The sequence below is a fragment of the Erythrolamprus reginae genome, unplaced genomic scaffold, assembly GCF_031021105.1.
Source record: "Erythrolamprus reginae isolate rEryReg1 unplaced genomic scaffold, rEryReg1.hap1 H_32, whole genome shotgun sequence".
NCBI lineage: Eukaryota > Metazoa > Chordata > Lepidosauria > Squamata > Dipsadidae > Erythrolamprus > Erythrolamprus reginae.
In genome coordinates this window covers 96,075-118,381 of record NW_027248487.1, presented here as the reverse complement: position 1 = coordinate 118,381, position 22,307 = coordinate 96,075, and the positions used below count along the sequence as shown (strand labels likewise).

The following is a 22,307-nucleotide window of genomic DNA, read 5'->3' as shown; positions in this document are numbered from 1 at the left end:
TTTTTTTTGTTATTCTATTTAATTCTATAAAAAAATCTTTCCCTGGGTTAATTGGAATTACTTGGAATAAAAATAAAACTTTGGGTAGAATATTCATTTTGATTGTGGAAATCCTACCTAGTACAGACAATTGCAAATTACTCCAGGTCTTTAAATCATTTTTAATTTGTTTTAAAAGTTTGGTGTAATTATCTTCATTTAATGTCATAGATTTTGCTGTTATCCAAATACCTAAATACTTAACTTTTTTTGTTATTTTCATATTTGATTTTGTTTCTAGTTGTTGAATCTGAGAATCTATCATATTTTTAGTTAATATTTGTGTCTTATTTTTATTTATTTTCAAACCGGCCAGCGATCCATATCTGGTCTATTAACTTTAAAATAGAGTTTAATGGATCTTCTAATATAAAAACAACATCGTCAGCGAAAGCCTGTAGTTTATATGTTTCTTTCTTGATTTGTAAACCTTTTATATTTTTATCTTTCCTTATCTTTATCAATAAAACTTCTAGTGATAAAATAAATAATAATGGGGAGATAGGACAACCTTGTCTAATGCCCTTTTGTATTTCAAATTTTTCTGTTTGATCATTATTTAAAATAATTTTTGCTGTTTGAGCAGAGTATAGGGCATCAATTATGTTAAAGAATTTGGTTCCAAAATTTATTTTGTTAAGTAATAATTTCATAAATAGCCAATCCACATTGTCAAATGCTTTTTATGCGTCTAAAAATACTAATGCCATTTGTTTTCCCGGGTACTGTTCATAATATTTAAGAGAAACCCTTCCACCCTTCCACCTCTCACAATACTAGACAACACAGTATCAACAGTAGAGACCTTCAAATTTCTAGGTTCTATCATATCTCAAGACCTAAAATGGTCACCTAACATCAAAAACATCATCAAAAAAGCACAACAAAGAATGTTCTTTCTGCGCCAGCTCAGGAAGCTCAAACTGCCCAAGGAGCTGCTGATTCAGTTCTACAGAGGAATCATTGAGTCTGTCATCTGCACCTCTATAACTGTCTGGTTTGGTGCTGCAACCCAACAGGACCGACACAGACTTCAGAGGATAATCAGAATTGCAGAAAAAACAATTGCTGCCAATCTGCCTTCCATTGAGGACCTGTATACTGCACGAGTCAAAAAGAGGGCGGGTAAAATATTTACTGACCCCTCACATCCTGGACACAAATTGTTTCAACTCCTACCCTCAAAACGTCGCTACAGAGCACTGCACACCAAGAGAACTAGACACAAGAACAGTTTTTTCCCGAACGCCATCACTCTACTAAACAAATAATTCCCTCAACACTGTCAGACTTTCTACTAAATCTGCACTTCTATTCTACTAGTTTTTCTCATCATTCCTATCACCCATTTCCTCCCATGTTGACTGTATGACTGTAACTTGTTGCGTATATCCTAAGATTTTTATTAATATTGCTTTTTAATTGCTTATTTGACCCCTATGACAATCATTAAGTGTTGTACCACATGATTCTTGACAAATGTATATTTTATTTTATGTACGTTGAGAGCATATCCACCAAGACAAATTCCTTGTGTGTCCAATCACACTTGGCCAATAAAAAATTCTATTCTATTCTATATTTATGATTGTTCTTATATTATTTTTAATCTGTCTATTTGGAAGAAACCCATTTTGATCTTCATGTATTAATCCAGACATAATATTTTTTAATCTATAGGCGTATACTGTAACAAAAAATTTATAATCCACATTTAATAATGAAATTGGTCTATAGTTTTGAATTTTTTCTCTCTTAGTATCAGATTTATGTATTAAAGTTATTAATGCTTCAGACCATGTTTGGGGAATTTTGCCATCTAATATTATATTATTAAATGTTTCTAACATGTTTGTTATAAGTATGTTGCTGTTTAGTTTATAAAACTCCGCAGGTATGTCATCTGGGTCGGTGGCCTTGTTATTTTTCTGACATTTAAGTGCTTGCTGTAGTTCTATCATGGTGAATGGTGCGTTTAATTTCTGTTGTTGGTCTTCTGTTAAGATAGGTAAGTCTATTTAACTTAGGAAGTTGAAGACTTCATCTTCATTTTTATCTTCTTTTTGATATAAATTTTTATAAAATTCTAAGGCGATTGCTTTCTTTTCCTCAATTCTATGTTTAAGTATGCCTTTGCTATCTTCTAGTTTTTTTATTATTTTTGCCTCTTTTTGGTTCCTTAGTTTAAATGCTAACCAGCGTCCTGGTTTGTTAGCATGCTCAAAATATTCTTGTTTGTTTGTTTGTTTGTTTGTTTGTTTATTTATTTATTTATTTATTTATTTAGATTTGTATGCCGCCCCTCTCCGCAGACTCGGGGCAGCTGTTTAGCCTGTTTAATTTTTTCAGCTACCTGTTCTTGTTCTATTAAATTTATTTTGCATTTAAGTAGCTCTCTTTTCTTTTTATTCTCGTCTTCACCTTGATTATTTTGTGATATTATTTCTAAGTCTTTTAATTCTGTCCCCAATTTTTGAAGTTGACATTTCTTTTCTTTTCTTTTTTTTTTGCTGTATAAGATATTGTTAATCCACGTATGTAAGCTTTTACTATATCCCATAAATTTTGTGCTATAGTATCTGTGTTATTATTTAGATTAAAAAAAAATTTCCAATTCTTTTTCTATCCAATCTTTATATTGAGAGTCTCGTAAAATATTTCTGTTCATTCTCCAATATCTTGGTTTTTTGTTTCCCTTCCAAGTAATTGTCAATGGATTGTGATCCGCCCAATCATTTAATTCAATTTCAACATTTGAGACATACTCAGAAATCTGAGTTGAGATCCATGCCATATCTATTCTAGTCCATATTTTGTATATTGTTTATCTGTGGGGTGGCGCTCTCGCCATAAATCCTGTAATATTAATTCTGAGGTAAGTTTCCAAAAAGTTACGGGCAGGATCGTTTTCTTTTTTTTATTTTTCTTATTACCTGAATAGTCCATTTTGCTATCGGCTATTGCGTTAAAGTCTCCAATTATGATCATATTATCAATAGATAATTCTGTTATTTTCTCATGTAGTTCTTTGTAAATTAATTTTTGATTTTCATTTGGAGCATAAATCGATATAATGACGAGAGGTCCTGTTTCTAGATTTATTTGTAAAATTAAAATTCTACCATCATTATCACTGCAAAGTTGTTTGACCTCAATCGTTTCATCAATATAGACCGCTATACCTCTCCTTTTTTTCGCAGCTAAACTGGTAAACAAATTACCTAATTTGGAATTACATAATAAATCTCTACTCATATTTTTAATATGAACTTCTTCTAAAATCATAATTTGAGCTCTTAGTTTTTTAAGTTTTAGAAATATTTGTTTTCTTTTTCTTGGGTGATTCAATCCATTTACGTTTACAGAGAACATTTTTAAGTCTGAGTACATTTCTATACATTCTACATTTCACTGCCTTTCAACTGGAGTCAAGGTCTGTCTAGATCTGAGTGATTTTATCTGTGAAAAACTTGTTAAATTCCTCAGCATTACCTGTAAGGGTTCATCAATTCCCCCCTGATTAAGGAGGGAGCAAGTCACCCTTCTGCAGATGCAATCAGGGCAACATTAAACACGCATCTTATTGCTCTGAGCACCACTTTGTTAATCTCCATATGACCTTTTACAAGTATTCGGTCAGATTCGGATTGACTTCTCCAACGCTTCTCTAGACATCTCTTCTTACGTTTCATCCCACGGAGTTCCTCAGTGAACCAAGATCTCCAGGGCCTACTCCCACAGAGAGATTGCAAAGGCACAATTCAGTATAGAGTCCCTGCCACTGCCATATTCCAGGCTGCAGCAAGAGACTCTGCTGAAGTGTGTGCAAGCGAATCCAGCAGAATCCTAAGCACCTTCTGAAAGCCTTCTGGATCCATCATGCATCTGGGGCGGAACCTCCTAATCGGTTCCACCTCCCTGTGGGGGAGGATTGGAGTCTTGAAATCCAGCTGTAGTAGAAAATGATCTGATCATGACAAAGGCAAGGTATTTAAGCCCCTTAATTTCAGATCATTGATCAAGTGCTCTGAGAGGAATACCATATCAGGAATACCTTCATGAGTCAGGCCCTGAACTACTTCGGTGAGGTCCATGGTTGCCATGGCGGCCATGAGCTCCTCTGCCAAGCCAGAGGATTTGCCGAGCGATGGCAGATTGAAACCCCCCAAGACAATAAGTCTGGGGAATTCTACCACCATCCTGGCTACCCCATTGAGTAGCGCAGGCAGGGCTGTTGACATACAGCTAGGAGGCAGGTATGTGAGCACCTGTACCCCTAGGTCCAACTTCACAAAAAGGGACTCGCAACCCGGTATCTCAAGAGAAGCGAGCCTGCATAGATTGGTGGTCTTCTTGGCTATGACAGCCACTCCTCACCCCTTTCCCTGGGGTCAGAGCTGGTGTCACACCTGAAACCCAGCTGGGCACATTTCAGAGAGAGGAATCCCTTCCTCTGGGCCCAGCCAGGTCTCAGTACACATACCAGGTCGGCCTCTTCATACAGGAGTATATCCTGGGTGAGGTGAGCTTTATTTACAACCGACTTGGCATTAAGTAGCAGCAGCCGGTGCCCAGGGTCTAGATTTCACTTGTCATCAGAACCCTGGGCTGAGTTCATGGAGCCAGAACAAGGGATTGGTTTTAAGCAGCAAGCTCTTTTTCCCCAGGAGCAGCCTACCCTATGTCTCCCACCATATCTGACTCTACCCAGCAAGACCAGGATCTTCTGGCCCTCTGTCACCGCAGAGATGGGCTCCCCCACTCCTCCTGCCTCTACATCACTAAGCAAACTGATTCTTCAATTCATAACATTCATCCCAATCATACTCTCCGTCCAATCATTCCCAGTCATCCAGCTTAAAATTACCCCCAATAAATTAATTAAAAATAGCAATTAACAATATAAAAACCCCAATATAAGAACAATTCTTCCTTCATACCATGCTTTCGATACATTCATACTCCATTTATCTGTCCCTAAATTTAACCCTCCCCCGAATTAGTTAAAAAGATTAAAAATATAAAAGCATTAAAATATTAAAACTACAATTAATATAATTTAATCAACAATAAATCCATTAATCCATTAATCCATTAATCCATTAATCCATTAATCCATTAATCCATTAATCCATTAATCCATTAATCCATTAATCCATTAATCCATTAATCCATTAATCCATTAATCCATTAATTCATTAATTCATTCAGGCCAGCATCTAAAACAGATATAACCCCCAGCTCAGCCAAGCCACAATATCTTTCATTGGGGATATGAATTGTCCCCTCTTCAATAGATCCTTTCATAAGTCCGATCCTGTGCTCTTCTCAGATAGGTGAGTTCTTAAATGGGAAATCTGTAAGAGTTCTTTTTCAAATCCCTTCCCTCTTAGTTCAATGTCTCTAGCTGTTATAATGAATTCAGTATCTCTAACTATTATAATGAAAATAATAGTAGATATAGTAGGGAGTGCTGACATCCACAACCCCTCTTCCCTACCACGACCTCAAAAGACAACTGTTTTGAAACATGCTGTTCTCTTCAGGTCCTTTTAGTCCGGAAATGAAATTTGAGACCCTGTAAAAAAATTGCCTCCATATCTAAAACTTGAAATTACATGACTTTGTCTCATTTGAGGGGTTCTTTCTAAGGGGGGAGGGATTTGTTGTTTAGTTTTTGCTGGGTGAAACTACACTTGTTATCCTCCGGGTCCTTTTAGACCCAGAGTAAAAAAAGGTTGGTTTTACCTACTGGAAGTGTTTTTTTGAATGCTTTTTTTCATTAGTATACAAATTTGAACATTTCTGAAAACAATGAAATGAAAAATGAAATGAAAAAAATAATGATTATTTCTTTATTTTGCTTAAATAAGCCCACCTATCGTTCCATAGACCAAACTGAAAGGAAAAATAACTGCCACTTACTTTAGCGTCTCTATTGTACATTCTGGTTGTTTGAGCCCATCACACAGCACTTCCATTATTTTGTCATCTAGGTTATTGAGGAACAGGGTTAGCTCTCTCAAATTCTGGTTTTTCCTGAGTACTTTTGCAAGATTCCTGCTGCAAGATTCTGTCAGGATCTCTCCATCAAGCCTGCACAAACGTTTGAAAAAAGTATTATTTTCTGACAAACAAGCCTGGAATATATTTTAGAGAGAATGAAGTAAATCTGAATGGCAACTGAAACTGCCTCCCCCAGATATATTCCCAGAATATTAATGGTCAAAAACAGTGGTGCAGATAAAACTGAAAAAGGAAAAACATCACTAACTTTAGTGTCTTTACAGTACACTCTGGATGTTTGAGGCCCTCACATAGCACTTCCATTGCTTCGTTATCATCATTGTTGACATACAAGTATAACGTTTTTAATCTCTGTTTTTTCCTGATCAATTCTGCAAGATGCCTACTGCCAGATTTGGTGATGACCCCTTCAGTAAGCCTGTGCAGAAAAGGAGGAAAAATAACAATCATCTATACAAGCATGCAAATACAGGTATACAATTGATTATCTTAGGAATTAAAGGAATGTATGGCGGTGAAATGTATTCAAGGGAAAAAACAAAGTCCAGTTGCATTTTGGGAGGGGGAAGCACTTTTGGGACAATCATAACCTGGATGACTGAAGATATCCATGGACAAAACCATGGAATGTGTTTTATAGGCACTAAAGGAAATGTGATTATGTGTGGCAAATCCTCTCCCTGAATACATTTCCCGAGTATTAATTGCCAAAGGATGATTCCGCAGACGAAACTGAAAGGAAAAATGACTGCCACTTACTTTAGTGTCTCTATTGTACATTCTGGTTTTTTGAGCCCATCACACAGCACTTCCATTATTTTGTCATCTAGGTTCTTGAGGAACAGCGTTAATTCTCTCAAACTCTGGTTTTTCCTGAGTACTTCTGCAAGATTCCTGCTGCAAGATTCTGTCAGGATCTCTCCACCAAGCCTGCAAAAACGTTTGAAAAAAGTATTATCTTCTGACAAACAAGCCTGGAAGATATTTTAGAGAGAATGAAGTAAATGTTTTTCTGAATGGCAACTGAAACTGCCTCCCCCAGATATATTCCCAGAATATTAATGGTCAAAAACAGTGGTGCAGTGGTGAAAGAGCAAAAACATCACTTACTCTAGTGTCTTTACAGTACACTCTGGATGTTTGAGGCCCTCACACAGCACTTCCATTGCTTCGTTATCGTCATTGTTGACCTTCAAGTATAACGTTTTCAATCTCTGTTTTTTCCTGATCACTTCTGCAAGATGCCTACTGCCAGATTTGGTGATGACCCCTTCAGTAAGCCTGTGCAGAAAAGGAGGGAAAATAACAATCATCTATACAAGCATGCAAATACAAGTATACAATTGATAATCTTAGGAAAAATAACAATGATCTATGCAAGCATGCAAATACAAGCATGCATTTTATTACCTTAGGAATTAAAGGAATAGCGCCGGTCGACTTACCGGCCCGGCAGCATTTGCAGAAGGGCCGGGCAGACACTGGACCCTTCAATGGCGGCCGCCATTTTGTTTTTCTGAGGGATTCAGGATCCCTTATATGGGTGTTAGGAAGGCTTTCATGTCCGATAACCTTAGATAGGTTGTCGGACATGAGGACATTGTGAGGGCTAGGATTCGGAAGCAGGTGGCCGAGGGCAGGGTCCTCGGGCCTTTCCCGGAGCCACCCTTCCCGAATCTCAGAGTGTCCCCCCTGGGGGTGGTACCCAAAAAGACGAGTGGTGAATTTAGGTTGATTCACCACCTGTCTTTTCCGAAAGGTGCGTCAGTGAATGATTTCATTCCTGCCGAACTTTGTTCGGTCCGGTACGCATCCTTTGATGCGGCTGTGACCATTGTTAGGAAGCGTGGGGTGGGAGCCCTTATGGGTAAATGCGACATTAAATCGGCATTCCGGCTCCTCCCCATACACCCAGGCGACTTCAAGCTTCTGGGCTTCCATTTCGAAGGTGGTTTCTATGTAGACAGGGAATTGCTTATGGGCTGCTCTGTCTCATGCTCTCTTTTTGAGAGTTTTAGCACCTTCTTGGAGTGGGTGCTCAGGAGGCGCAGTGGCCTGGGCTCGGTCGTTCACTACCTTGATGATTTCTTAATGGCGGGGCTGCGCACTCGGAGCAATGCTTTGCTTTGATGCGGGACTTCGAAGCCCTTTGTGCTCAATTGGGGGTGCCTTTAGCCTCTGAGAAGACCGAAGGCCCCGCCACCAAGATTACCTTCCTCGGTATTGAATTGGACTCGGAAGAGCAATCTTCCAGATTGCCTCTTGACAAGTTGGTCAAATTTAGAAGTAAATTTGAAGCGGTCTTGGGCTGCAGGAAGGTCACTCTTCGGCAGCTCCAGGAACTAGCCGGGATGCTTAATTTCGCCTGTCGGGTAGTGGTGCCAGGCAGGGCTTTTTCTAGATGGTTGTATGATGCGATGAAGGGGCTACGTTTGCCCCATCATCGTACCCGCTTGCGTGCAGAGGTCAGGGCTGACCTCTGCGTGTGGCGGGAGTTTTTGGATCACTTTAATGGTTTGTCTTTTTGGAGGCACGAGCTTCTTTTGGAAGCTGAGTTGCAGCTCTGCTACGACGCTGTGGGGACTTGTGGTTTTGGGGTAGTGCTAGGTGACCAGTGGTGCTGGTCGGTGTGGCCTCCGGAATGGAGTGCCTCTTCGTTGGTTAAGGATTTGACCTTTCTGGAGCTCTTCCCTTTGATTGTGGCCTTAGAGCTTTGGGGCGAGCAGTTTAGGGACAAGACCGTGCACTTTTGGTGCGACAACCTAGCGGTTGTCCATGTTGTGAACGCCCTGTCATCCAAGAGTGACAGGGTCATGCGGCTTGTCCGCCATTTTGTGCACAGGTCTTTGTCACTAAACGCATTGTTTTTGGCGCGGCATGTCCCCGGATTAGATAACGGGGTGGCTGACGCTCTGTCCCGCGGTCAGTTGTCCAGGTTTCGGACCCTGGCCCCGTGGGCCCGAGAGTCGCCAGAGGTGTTTCCAGTCCACCTTTGGAGCCTGGGAGGGCTCCCGAGAGTTGGCGAGACGAGGCCTCCAGGGCGATCGCCCTTTCTGTAGCGCCAGGCACCCTGCGGGCTTACCAGCGTACAGGTAAGGAGTTTGGGGATTTCAGGCAGGGTAAGGGTTACCCCCATAGTTGGCCTGCCCCAGTTGAGCACCTAGCTGAATTTTGTGTCCTGCTGAAGGGGCGTGGCCTTTCAGTTAGGACTATCAGGTCTAGGTTAGGCGGCCTCGCCTTTCTGTCCAAGGCGGGGGGGTTTAAGGATTTTTCTGGCGACTTCCGCATCCGGAAGATGTTGGAAGGCTGGGTGAGTGAGCGACAGGGGACCCCTTTGGACACTCGTCAGGCCCTGACGGTTAGGCAGCTGTAACTGATTAATCAGGCTTTGGATAGTCTGTGTGCCTCTCTGTACGAGGCCCGTCTTTTTAGGGCAGCGACTTGTGTCATGTTTTTTGGGGCCCTTAGGGTCAGCGAGGCAATGGCCTCCTCGCATGCTGACACGTCGCTCCGTGCCTTCCAGCTGGCTGATCAGGCCTTTAGGCAGGGGGGTGTCTCACTTTTGGTGAGACATTCCAAGACAGATCAGTTACACAGAGGGGTTAGAATAGAGCTTAGTGCAGCCACCGAACAGTCTGTGTGCCCGGTGGCTGCTTTACAGCAATTTTGTGGCTTGCGGGGGTCAGGGCAGGGGTACCTTTTCCAACATCAGGACGGTACCCCCCTGACCCGTTATCAATTCTGGGCGTTAGTGTCTCAGGCGATGACTCAGGTAGGCATGGATCCCGCCGGTTATGGAACGCATTCGTTCCGCATCGGCGCCGCCACTAGCGCGGCACTTTCTGGTTTCCTGGCCCATCGGATTCAGGAAATCGGCCGCTGGCGGTCAGCGGCATATTTGGGTTATGTTAGGCCCGCTGAGGATTCTAGGAAGGGCTTAGGCTAGGTAACCTCTCTGTGTGTGTCCTCTTCCAGGTCCCCATGCCAATCAGAAACCGACGGGTGCTGCTGTGTGGCCATAGCATGGTATTTTGGGCCGGCCGCTCAGCAGCCAGAAGCGCCATCGGGACCCAGTTGTCATTGGGACGGTGGGTCAATGTTGTTTGGATGGGCCGAAGAGGTATGCGGTGGGAGGGGCTCCTACCGACGTTGCTGGGCGGGCAGCATCCCAGGGCTGCACCTGGCACTACTGGGCGGGCGGCTACCCAGGGTCGCGCTCAGGTGGGACTGGGTGGGCGGCATCCCATAGCCGCACCCAGATGGCTGGTCTTGCACCTCGGTGGCAATGACCTATGCCTGCTTGGTGGTCTACAGTTGATCATCCAGGCGCGCGAAGACCTGCGGTGGCTTCGCACGGTGTGGCCCACCACGCAAGTGGTGTGGTCAGAGATCCTCCCCAGGATCGTGTGGAGGGACGCCATTTCCCTTAGGGCCATTCACCGGGTTAGGCGTAGAGTGAATAGGGCCCTGGGCAAAACAGTTAGGGAATTAGGTGGGGTTGTAGTGGCCCATCCCCTCATCACTGTAGATCGGCCGTGGCTTTACCGGGCCGACGGCGTTCACCTGTCAGAACAGGGGAACGCCATTTTCTTACAGGACCTGCAGCGGTCTCTGCGTGAGCTGGCGCAGCTAGAGGGGGGAGTCGGGGGGCCAAGATAGAGATCTGACCCCCGCTCCATGGCAGGTTAGGGGCGGAAATCTGGGTGGTGGTTAGCAACTGCGTATTCTCCCTTGGGCATCTTTGGGGATGATTGACAGGTTCTCCCCAAGCTCATGGTGGGGTGCTACCTGAGCAATTGGGGGGAACCTGTCTTTGGGTCCCGCACATTGAAGTCCCCGTGTAGGGGTGAGCCGGCGGGACCCCCCTCATGCAAGAGCATGGCAGGGTCTCAGGTGAGGGAGAGGTCCCTCACCTGGACTAGCATCGAGCTACGCCCATAGTTGCCCAGGAATGTTGACCTTCTATGTCATTTCCGCCCCGGAAGTGTTTATTTGACCCTGCAGGTCCACTGTTTTGGGTCATAGTTGAATATGTTGATTATGCAAATTTATGCTAATTTATGCTAATTTAATTTAATAAACTATGCAAATTTATTATAATAAAAATGACCCAAGTTTAAATCCAGCTCTTGTGTCCGTGTCGTTACTCCATCTCTTCTGCAATATATGGCAGTGAAATGTATTCAAGGGAAAAAGCAAAGTCCAGTTGCATTTTGGGAGGGGAGGGGGAAGCACTTTTGGGGCAACCATAACCTAGATGACTGAGAATATACATGGACAAAACCATGGAATGTGTTTCATAGGCACTAAAGGAAATGTGATTATGTGTGGCAAATCCTCTCCCTGAATACATTTGCAGAGTTTTAATATCCGAAAGATGGTTCCATAGACCAAACTGAAAGTAAAAATAACTGCCACTTACTTTAGTGTCTCTATTGTACATTCTGGTTTTTTGAGCCCATCACATAGCACTTCCATTATTTTGTCATCTAGGTTATTGAGGAACAACGTAAATTCTCTCAAACTCTGGTTTTTCCTGAGTACTTCTGCAAGATTCCTGCTGCAAGATTCTGTCAGGATCTCTCCAGCAAGCCTGCACAAACGTTTGAAAAAAGTATCATCTTCTGACAAACAAGCCTGGAATATATTTTAGAGCAGAGGTCCCCAACCGCCGGTCCGCGGACCGGCACCGGGCCGTTGGGGTTTTCCAGCCGGTCCGCGGCGCCGCTGCCCTCCCGGCAGAGGACATTATGCAGGACAGGGTGGGGCGTCGGGCAGGACGGGGAGAATCCTGAGGCTCCTTTGGCGGCTGGGGGCTGCCTGGCTTTGTGATTTTGGCTGGGGGGGAGTTAGGAAGGTCCTACTTCTCCCCCCCCCCAGCCAAAAACTCAAAGCCTATCTGCTGGATACGGGCGATGAGCGGGACGAGCGGCGCCGAAGCCGGTGGCTGTGGCAGCTGCTGCAAGAGGCTTCCGCGCCGCTCTGTCCCACTTAATCGCCCGTATCCAGCAGATAGGCTTTGAGTTTTTGGCTGGGGGGGGGAGAAGTAGGACCTTCCTAAGTCCCCCCCCCAGCCAAAAACTCAAAGCCAGGCAGCCCCCAGCCGCGAGGTGCCCCCTCCCCTTCCCTTTCACACACAGCTTCGGGCCCCCTGAGCGTGTGCAGAGCACCCCCAGCGCTGCCCCAGCCGAGAGACCCCTGCCCCCCTTTTTCCCGACCGGACGGAGCCCACCGGGGGGGTCCCACGCGGGGCGCCCGCTCCCCTCCCATGGAGCCCTGCCCTGTTTGGTGCCCGCTGGCCGGCCAACGGCCTCCCTCCCTCCATGCCTCGTGTTTGCAGAGCTCCGCCGGGCAAAGTTCGGACGCATTCCGGGCGCACGCACACATCCACACCTCCACCCCCCGGGAGAAATTCGCCCCCTGCCCAGAATTGGCCAGCCCAGCAACGCTGCCCTGCTCCCTTCGGAGGTGCGGAGAGGGCGGGGAGAGGAATTTAACCCCGAAAGTGGCCGGGGTTGCACAGAAATTCCCCCAACCTTCGCTGGTTTCGGGCCAGGGAAGAGGGGGCCGTGTTTACCTGGCTGATTCGGGGATGAGAGACTACCAGGAGCTCCGCAAGGCTGCGTGACTTGGATTGGGAAGTCCGAAAAAGACCCCCGGGATGGGTGAGTGGAGGGAGAGGGGAAAGAGAGAGGGAGAGAGGGGGGAGAAAGAGAGAGAAAGAGATAGCAAGAGAGGGAGAGAGAGAAAGAGATAGGGAGAGAGGGGGGAGAGAAAGAGATAGCAAGAGAGGAAGAGAGAGAAAGAGAGAGGGAGAGAGGGGGGAGAGAAAGAGATAGCAAGAGAGGGAGAGAGAGAAAGAGAGAGGGAGAGAGGGGGGAGAGGGAGAGAAAGAGAGGGAGAGGGAGAAAGAGAGATGGAGAGAGGGGGGAGAGAGAGAAAGAGAGGGAGAGGGAGAAAGAGAGGGAGAGAGGGGGAGAAAGAGAGAGAGGGAGAGAGAGAAAGAGAGAGGGAGAGGGGGAGAGATAGCAAGAGAGGGAGACAGGGAAAGAGGGGGGGAGAGAGGGGGGAGAGAAAGAGAGAGGGAGAGAGAGAGGTGATAAAGGAAGAGGAGAGATAGAAAGGAAGAGAGAGAAAGAAAGAGGGATAGAAAGAGAGTGAGAGATGCTCAGTGAGCCTTTCTTTGAAGTTGCCTTTCTTTCTTTCTTTCTTTCTTTCTTTCTTTCTTTCTCTCTTTCTTTTGCTCTCTTGCTCTCTTGCTCTTTCATTCTTTTTTCTCTCTCTTGCTTTCTTTCTTTCTCTTGCTTTCTCTCCTTCCTTCCCTCCTTCCATTTCTTTCATTCCTCCTCTCTATTTTTATTTCTCTTTCATTCTCTTTCTTTCTTGCTCTTTTTCTTTCTCTCTTTTACCTTCCCTTCCTCTATTTCTTCTTTTCTTTCTCCTTCCTACCTTCTTCCCTCCCTCCCTTCCTTCAGTCTTTCCTCTCTTACTCTCCCCTTTCATAAGTTTCCTTGCTTCCTTCCTCTGTTCCTGTCCCTTCCCCCTTTCTTTCTTTCTTTCTTTCTTTCTTTCTTTCCTTCCTTTTCTCCCTCCATTTCTTGCTTTCCTTTTCCTTCCTCCCTTCTTTCCTCCCTCATTCCCTTCTTTCACTCCTTCCTCTCTTACTCTCCCCTTTCACCCCTCCCCAAAGAAGGTAAATTTCATACATAATTGGTATGTCGCAAAATAAAGTAGTTTTAAAATGGCGGGTAGGGCGGCCCCCAGACACTTAGGCTGTATGGGGCCCCAAAATTCCTGATGGCGGCCCTGGCTCCACCCCTCCATAACCCCACCCCCATATGACCAAAGACACCCCCCCCACCGGGCCATGGAAAACTGGTCTAGCTTAAAGCCGGTCCCTGGTGCAAAAAAGGTTGGGGACCTCTGTTTTAGAGAGAATGGAAGTAAATGTTTTCCTGAATGGCAACTGAAACTGCCTCTCCCAGATATATTCCCAGAATATTAATGGTCAAAAACAGTGGTGCAGTGGTGAAAGTGCAAAAACATCACTTACTCTAGTGTCTTTACATTACACTCTGAATGTTTGAGGCCCTCACACAGCACTTCCATTGCTTCGTTATCGTCATTGTTGACCTTCAAGTATAACGTTTTCAATCTCTGTTTTTTCCTGATCACTTCTGCAAGATGCCTACTGCCAGATTTGGTGATGACCCCTTCAGTAAGCCTGTGCAGAAAAGAGGAAAAATAACAATAATCTATACAAGCATGCAAATACAAGTATACAATTGATAATCTTAGGAAAAATAACAATGACCTATGCAAGCATGCAAATACAAGCATGCAATTTATTACCTTAGGAATTAAAGGAATATATGGCAGTGAAATGTATTCAAGGGAAAAAACAAAGTCCACTTGCATTTTGGGAGGGGAGGGGGAAGCACTTTTGGGGCAACCATATCCTAGATGACTGAGAATATACATGGACAAAACCATGGAATGTGTTTCATAGGCACTAAAGGAAATGTGATTATGTGTGGCAAATCCTCTCCCTGAATACATTTCCCGAGTATTAATTGCCAAAGGATGATTCCACAGACCAAACTGAAAGGAAAAATAACTGCCACTTACTTTAGTGTCTCTATTGTACATTCTGGTTTTTTGAGCCCATCACATAGCACTTCCATTATTTTGTCATCTAGGTTATTGAGGAACAACGTAAATTCTCTCAAACTCTGGTTTTTCCTGAGTACTTCTGCAAGATTCCTGCTGCAAGATTCTGTCAGGATGTCTCCAGCAAGCCTGCACAAACGTTTGAAAAAAGTATCATCTTCTGACAAACAAGCCTGGAATATATTTTAGAGAGAATGAAGTAAATGTTTTTCTGAATGGCAACTGAAACTGCCTCTCCCAGATATATTCCCAGAATATTAAGGGTCAAAAACAGTGGTGCAGTGGTGAAAGAGCAAAAACATCACTTACTCTAGTGTCTTTACAGTACACCCTGGATGTTTGAGGCCCTCACAAAGCACTTCCATTGCTTCGTTATCATCATTGTTGACCTTCAAGTATAACGTTTTCAATCTCTGTTTTTTCCTGATCACTTCTGCAAGATGCCTACTGCCAGATTTGGTGATGACCCCTTCAGTAAGCCTGTGCAGAAAAGAGGAAAAATAACAATCATCTATACAAGCATGCAAATACAAGTATACAATTGATAATCTTAGGAAAAATAACAATGACCTATGCAAGCATGCAAATACAAGCATGCAATTTATTACCTTAGGAATTAAAGGAATATATTGCAGTGAAATGTATTCAAGGGAAAAAACAAAGTCCACTTGCATTTTGGGAGGGGAGGGGGAAGCAGTTTTGGGGCAACCATAACCTAGATGACTGAGAATATACATGGACAAAACCATGGAATGTGTTTCATAGGCACTAAAGGAAATGTGATTATGTGTGGCAAATCCTCTCCCTGAATACATTTCCCGAGTTTTAATTGCCAAAGGATGATTCCACAGACCAAACTGAAAGGAAAAATATCTGTCACTTACTTTAGTGTCTCTATTGTACATTCTGGTTTTTTGAGCCCATCACATAGCACTTCCATTATTTTGTCATCTAGGTTATTGAGGAACAACGTAAATTCTCTCAAACTCTGGTTTTTCCTGAGTACTTCTGCAAGATTCCTGCTGCAAGATTCTGTCAGGATGTCTCCAGCAAGCCTGCACAAACATTTGAAAAAAGTATCATCTTCTGACAAACAAGCCTGGAATATATTTTAGAGAGAATGAAGTAAATGTTTTTCTGAATGGCAACTGAAACTGCCTCTCCCAGATATATTCTCAGAATATTAAGGGTCAAAAACAGTGGTGCAGTGGTGAAAGAGCAAAAACATCACTTACTCTAGTGTCTTTACAGTACACCCTGGATGTTTGAGGCCCTCACACAGCACTTCCATTGCTTCGTTATCATCATTGTTGACCTTCAAGTATAACGTTTTCAATCTCTGTTTTTTCCTGATCACTTCTGCAAGATGCCTACTGCCAGATTTGGTGATGACTCCTTCAGTAAGCCTGTGCAGAAAAGGAGGAAAAATAACAATCATCTATACAAGCATGCAAATACAAGTATACAATTGATAATCTAAAAAAAATAACAATGATCTATGCAAGCATGCAAATACAAGCATGCAATTTATTACCTTAGGAATTAAAGGAATATATGGCAGTGAAATGTATTCAAGGGAAAAAACAAAGTCCGGTTGCATTTTGGGAGGGGAGGGGGAAGCACTTTTGGGGCAACTATAACCTAGATGACTGAGAATATACATGGACAAAACCATGGAATGTGTTTCATAGGCACTGAAGGAAATGTGATTATGTGTGGCAAATCCTCTCCCTGAATACATTTCCCGAGTATTAATTGCACAAGGATGATTCCACAGACCAAACTGAAAGGAAAAATAACTGCCACTTACTTTAGTGTCTCTATTGTACATTCTGGTTTTTTGAGCCCATCACACAGCACTTCCATTATTTTGTCATCTAGGTTCTTGAGGAACAGCGTTAATTCTCTCAAACTCTGGTTTTTCCTGAGTACTTCTGCAAGATTCCAGCTGCAATATTCTGTCAGGATGTCTCCATCAAGCCTGCACAAACGTTTGAAAAAAGTATTATCTTCTGACAAACAAGCCTGGAATATATTTTAGAGAGAATGGAAGTAATTGTTTTTCTGAATGGCAACTGAAACTGCCTCTCCCAGATATATTCCCAGAATATTAAGGGTCAAAAACAGTGGTGCAGTGGTGAAAGAGCAAAAACATCACTTACTCTAGTGTCTTTACAGTACACTCTGGATGTTTGAGGCCCTCACACAGCACTTCCATTGCTTCGTTATCGTCATTGTTGACCTTCAAGTATAACGTTTTCAATCTCTGTTTTTTCCTGATCACTTCTGCAAGATGCCTACTGCCAGATTTGGTGATGACCCCTTCATTAAGCCTGTGCAGAAAAGGAGGAAAAATAACAATGATCTATGCAAGCATGCAAATACAAGCATGCAATTCATTACCTTAGGAATTAAAGGAATATATGGCAGTGAAATGTATTCAAGGGAAAAAACAAAGTCCACTTGCATTTTGGGAGGGGAGGGGGAAGCACTTTTGGGGCAACTATAACCTAGATGACTGACAATATACATGGACAAAACCATGGAATGTGTTTCATAGGCACTAAAGGAAATGTGATTATGTGTGGCAAATCCTCTCCCTGAATACATTTCCCGAGTATTAATTGCACAAGGATGATTCCACAGACCAAACTGAAAGGAAAAATAACTGCCACTTACTTTAGTGTCTCTATTGTACATTCTGGTTTTTTGAGCCCATCACACAGCACTTCCATTATTTTGTCATCTAGGTTATTGAGGAACAACGTTAATTCTCTCAAACTCTGGTTTTTCCTGAGTACTTCTGCAAGATTCCTGCTGCAAGATTCTGTCAGGATCTCTCCATCAAGCCTGCACAAACGTTTGAAAAAAGTATCATCTTCTGACAAACAAGCCTGGAATATATTTTAGAGAGAATGGAAGTAAATGTTTTCCTGAATGGCAACTGAAACTGCCTCTCCCAGATATATTCCCAGAATATTAATGGTCAAAAACAGTGGTGCAGTGGTGAAAGTGCAAAAACATCACTTACTCTAGTGTCTTTACAGTACACTCTGTATGTTTGAGGCCCTCACACAGCACTTCCATTGCTTCGTTATCGTCATTGTTGACATTCAAGTATAACGTTTTCAATCTCTGTTTTTTCCTGATCACTTCTGCAAGATGCCTACTGCCAGATTTGGTGATGACCCCTTCAGTAAGCCTGTGCAGAAAAGGAGGAAAAATAACAATGATCTATGCAAGCATGCAAATACAAGCATGCAATTCATTACCTTAGGAATTAAAGGAATATATGGCAGTGAAATGTATTCAAGGGAAAAAACAAAGTCCGGTTGCATTTTGGGAGGGGAGGGGGAAGCACTTTTGGGGCAACTATAACCTAGATGACTGAGAATATACATGGACAAAACCATGGAATGTGTTTCATAGGCACTAAAGGAAATGTGATTATGTGTGGCAAATCCTCTCCCTGAATACATTTCCCGAGTATTAATTGCACAAGGATGATTCCACAGACCAAACTGAAAGGACAAATAACTGCCACTTACTTTAGTGTCTCTATTGTACATTCTGGTTTTTTGAGCCCATCACACAGCACTTCCATTATTTTGTCATCTAGGTTATTGAGGAACAGGGTTAATTCTCTCAAACTCTGGTTTTTCCTGAGTACTTCTGCAAGATTCAAGCTGCAATATTCTGTCAGGATCTCTCCAGCAAGCCTGCACAAACGTTTGAAAAAAGTATTATCTTCTGACAAACAAGCCTGGAATATATTTTAGAGAGAATGGAAGTAAATGTTTTTCTGAATGGCAACTGAAACTGCCTCTCCCAGATATATTCCCAGAATATTAATGGTCAAAAACAGTGGTGCAGTGGTGAAAGTGCAAAAACATCACTTACTCTATTTTCTTTACAGTACACTCTGGATGTTTGAGGCCCTCACACAGCACTTCCATTGATTCGTTATCGTCATTGTTGACCTTCAAGTATAACGTTTTCAATCTCTGTTTTTTCCTGACCACTTCTGCAAGATGCCTACTGCCAGATTTGGTGATGACCCCTTCAGTAAGCCTGTGCAGAAAAGGAGGAAAAATAACAACCATCTATACAAGCATGCAAATACAAGTATACAATTGATAATCTTAGGAAAAATAACAATGATCTATGCAAGCATGCAAATACAAGCATGCAATTTATTACCTTAGGAATTAAAGGAATATATGGCAGTGAAATGTATTCAAGGGAAAAAACAAAGCCCAGTTGCATTTTGGGAGGGGAGGGGGAAGCACTTTTGGGGCAACCATAACCTAGATCAGAGGTCCCCAACCGCCGGTCCGCGGACCGGCACCGGGCCGTTGGGGGTTTTCAGCCGGTCCGCGGCGCCAGGGCCCCCTCGGCCTTTCCGCACCACCAGCGGCGCTCCCCCCGCCAGCCAGCCAAGCCCCGCGCCCGCCGGAACCGGCTCCTCGCTCTCCCCCCGCCGCGTTTGCAGGAGGTGGGGAGGGTCGGGCAGCCCGCCAAGGCCAGGAGGGACGCCGCTGCCCCCCCCCCCTTCCCTCTCTCCGCCCGCCGCTGCGCCTCCTTGACGCCGAGAGGAAATGCCGGCGTCAAGCGGAGGTCTTCAATGTCGGGGGCACACAGGCGGTTGCACGCGCTCCCTAACTCCCTGCTAGCCCACTCGGAGTATTCAAAATAAGAAAAACCTTTGCCGGCGAAGGCTTTTCTTATTTTGAATATTCCGAGTGGGCTAGCAGGGAGTTAGGGAGCGCGTGCAACCGCCTGTGTGCCCCCGACATTGAATATCACCTTCGCCGGCCCCACCTCTCCTGCAAACCCCCTTGCTGAGAGCCCGGGGCGAAAGTGCTCTCGCAAAGGTGAGGCGGGCAGGGCGTGTGCGCGCCACCGCTGAGAAGAACGGAGAACGAGAGTGAGTGATAGCAACAGACAGCAAGATAGAGAGAAAGTGAGAAAGAGAGAGTGAGAGAAAGGGGGGGGGAGAAAGAGATAGCAAGAGAGAGAGAATGGGAGAGAGAAAGAGCGTGAGAAAGAAAACAAGAGAGAAAGAGTGAGAGAGAGTGAGAAAGCAAGAGACAGAAAGAAAACAAGAGAGAGGAAGTGAGAAGAAGAGAGAGAAAGAGGGGGAGAGAGAGAGAAAGAGAGAGGGGGGAGAGAGAGAAAGAGAGGGAGAGGGAGAAAGAGAGAGGGAGAGAGAGAGGAGATAAAGGAAGAGGAGAGATAAGGGAAGAGAAAGAAAGAAAGAAAGAGGGATAGAAAGAGAGAGTGAGAGATGCTCAGTGAGCCTTTCTTTGAAGTTGCCTTTCTTTCTTTCTTTCTTTCTTTCTTTCTTTCTTTCTTTCTTGCTCTTTTTCTTTCTCTCTTTTACCTTCCCTTCCTCTATTTCTTCTTTTCTTTCTCCTTCCTACCTTCTTCCCTCCCTCCCTCCCTTCAGTCCTTCCTCTCTTACTCTCCCCTTCATAAGTTTCCTTGCTTCCTTCCTCTGTTCCTGTCCCTTTACCCTTCCTTTCTTCCTTTCTTCCTTCCTTTCTTCCTTCCTTTCTTCCTTTTTCTTCCTTCCTTTCTTTCTTTCCTTCCTTCCTTTCTTCCCTCCATTTCTTGCTTTCCTTTTCCTTCCTCCCTTCTTTCCTCCCTCATTCCCTTCTTTCACTCCTTCCTCTCTTACTCTCCCCTTTCACACCTTTCCTTGCTTACTTTGCACCCTTCTTCTGTTCCTGTCCCTTCCCTCTTTCCTTCCTTCCTTCCCACCCTCCGTCCATTCATTCACCCATTCCTCTCTTGATCGCCCCTTTTACGGCGCCGCTGACAGCTAGCTCCCCCCCCCCCCACCGGGCCATGGAAAACTGGTCTAGCTTAAAGCCGGTCCCTGGTGCAAAAAAGGTTGGGGACCTCTGACCTAGATGACTGACAACATACATGGACAAAACCATGGAATGTGTTTCATAGGCACTAAAGGAAATGTGATTATGTGTGGCAAATCCTCTCCCTGAATACATTTCCCGAGTATTAATTGCCAAAGGATGATTCCACAGACCAAACTGAAAGGAAAAATAACTGCCACTTACTTTAGTGTCTCTATTGTACATTCTGGTTTTTTGAGCCCATCACACAGCACTTCCATTATTTTGTCATCTAGGTTATTGAGGAACAGGGTTAATTCTCTCAAACTCTGGTTTTTCCTGAGTACTTCTGCAAGATTCAAGCTGCAATATTCTGTCAGGATCTCTCCAGCAAGCCTGCACAAACGTTTGAAAAAAGTATTATCTTCTGACAAACAAGCCTGGAATATATTTTAGAGAGAATGGAAGTAAATGTTTTTCTGAATGGCAACTGAAACTGCCTCTCCCAGATATATTCCCAGAATATTAAGGGTCAAAAACAGTGGTGCATTGGTGAAAGAGCAAAAACATCACTTACTCTAGTGTCTTTACAGTACACTCTGGATGTTTGAGGCCCTCAAACAGCACTTCCATTGCTTCGTTATCGTCATTGTTGACCTTCAAGTATAACGTTTTCAATCTCTGTTTTTTCCTGATCACTTCTGCAAGATGCCTACTGCCAGATTTGGTGATGACTCCTTCAGTAAGCCTGTGCAGAAAAGGAGGAAAAATAACAATGATCTATGCAAGCATGCAAATACAAGCATGCAATTCATTACCTTAGGAATTAAAGGAATATATGGCAGTGAAATGTATTCAAGGGAAAAAACAAAGTCCAGTTGCATTTTGGGAGGGGAGGCGGAAGCACTTTTGGGGCAACCATAACCTAGATGACTGAGAATATACATGGACAAAACCATGGAATGTGTTTCATAGGCACTAAAGGAAATGTGATTATGTGTGGCAAATCCTCTCCCTGAATACATTTCCCGAGTATTAATTGCCAAAGGATGATTCCACAGACCAAACTGAAAGGAAAAATAACTGCCACTTACTTTAGTGTCTCTATTGTACATTCTTTTTTTTTGAGCCCATCACACAGCACTTCCATTATTTTGTCATCTAGGTTATTGAGGAACAACGTTAATTCTCTCAAACTCTGGTTTTTCCTGAGTACTTCTGCAAGATTCCTGCTGCAAGATTCTGTCAGGATCTCTCCAGCAAGCCTGCACAAACGTTTGAAAAAAGTATTATCTTCTGACAAACAAGCCTGGAATAGCGCCGGTCGACTTACTGGCCCGGCAGCATTTGCAGAAGGGCCGGGCAGACACCGGACCCTTCAATGGCGGCCGCCATCTTGTTTTCAGCCGAAATCTCGCGAGATGAGATTTCGGCCGAAAATGCCAGGCCACGTGGCCTGGCATGATGCTGAGTCTGGGCAGGGCTTGCTGGCCCTATTTAAGGGCCTGTAGGCCCTGGGCCAAGCCTTTTCGCCCAGACTTCAGCAGGGAGCAGACACTCGGCTGAGTTCTGCTCCTAGCAGCCATTTTGTGGTGGCCTCGTGTTGCGGCCGCCATTTTGAGCATTGTAGTCGGGCGAAGAGGCTCCTTTCTTTGTACATCTATTACATATCCAGAGGCCATCGTTTCTGCTGAGTGCAGCGCTGGTGGTCTTGGT

General features: G+C 44.0%; 1 protein-coding gene across 1 annotated transcript in view; it reads right to left on the bottom strand.

The window, feature by feature from the left end:
* The window catches only part of LOC139155602 (uncharacterized), a 109,421-nt gene that overhangs the window by 8,561 nt on the left and 78,553 nt on the right, over positions 1-22,307 (bottom strand). Inside the window, exons 16-34 of the mRNA XM_070730801.1 lie at positions 21,686-21,856; positions 21,169-21,339; positions 20,817-20,987; positions 18,637-18,807; positions 18,285-18,455; positions 17,768-17,938; positions 17,416-17,586; positions 16,899-17,069; positions 16,547-16,717; positions 15,972-16,142; positions 15,621-15,791; positions 15,046-15,216; positions 14,695-14,865; positions 14,120-14,290; positions 11,489-11,659; positions 7,177-7,347; positions 6,826-6,996; positions 6,314-6,484; positions 5,965-6,135 (exon numbers count right to left, since the gene is read on the bottom strand). Of these exons, the coding sequence (XP_070586902.1) occupies positions 5,965-6,135; positions 6,314-6,484; positions 6,826-6,996; positions 7,177-7,347; positions 11,489-11,659; positions 14,120-14,290; positions 14,695-14,865; positions 15,046-15,216; positions 15,621-15,791; positions 15,972-16,142; positions 16,547-16,717; positions 16,899-17,069; positions 17,416-17,586; positions 17,768-17,938; positions 18,285-18,455; positions 18,637-18,807; positions 20,817-20,987; positions 21,169-21,339; positions 21,686-21,856 (3,249 nt within the window). The remainder of the gene's footprint in view (positions 1-5,964; positions 6,136-6,313; positions 6,485-6,825; positions 6,997-7,176; positions 7,348-11,488; positions 11,660-14,119; positions 14,291-14,694; positions 14,866-15,045; positions 15,217-15,620; positions 15,792-15,971; positions 16,143-16,546; positions 16,718-16,898; positions 17,070-17,415; positions 17,587-17,767; positions 17,939-18,284; positions 18,456-18,636; positions 18,808-20,816; positions 20,988-21,168; positions 21,340-21,685; positions 21,857-22,307) is intronic.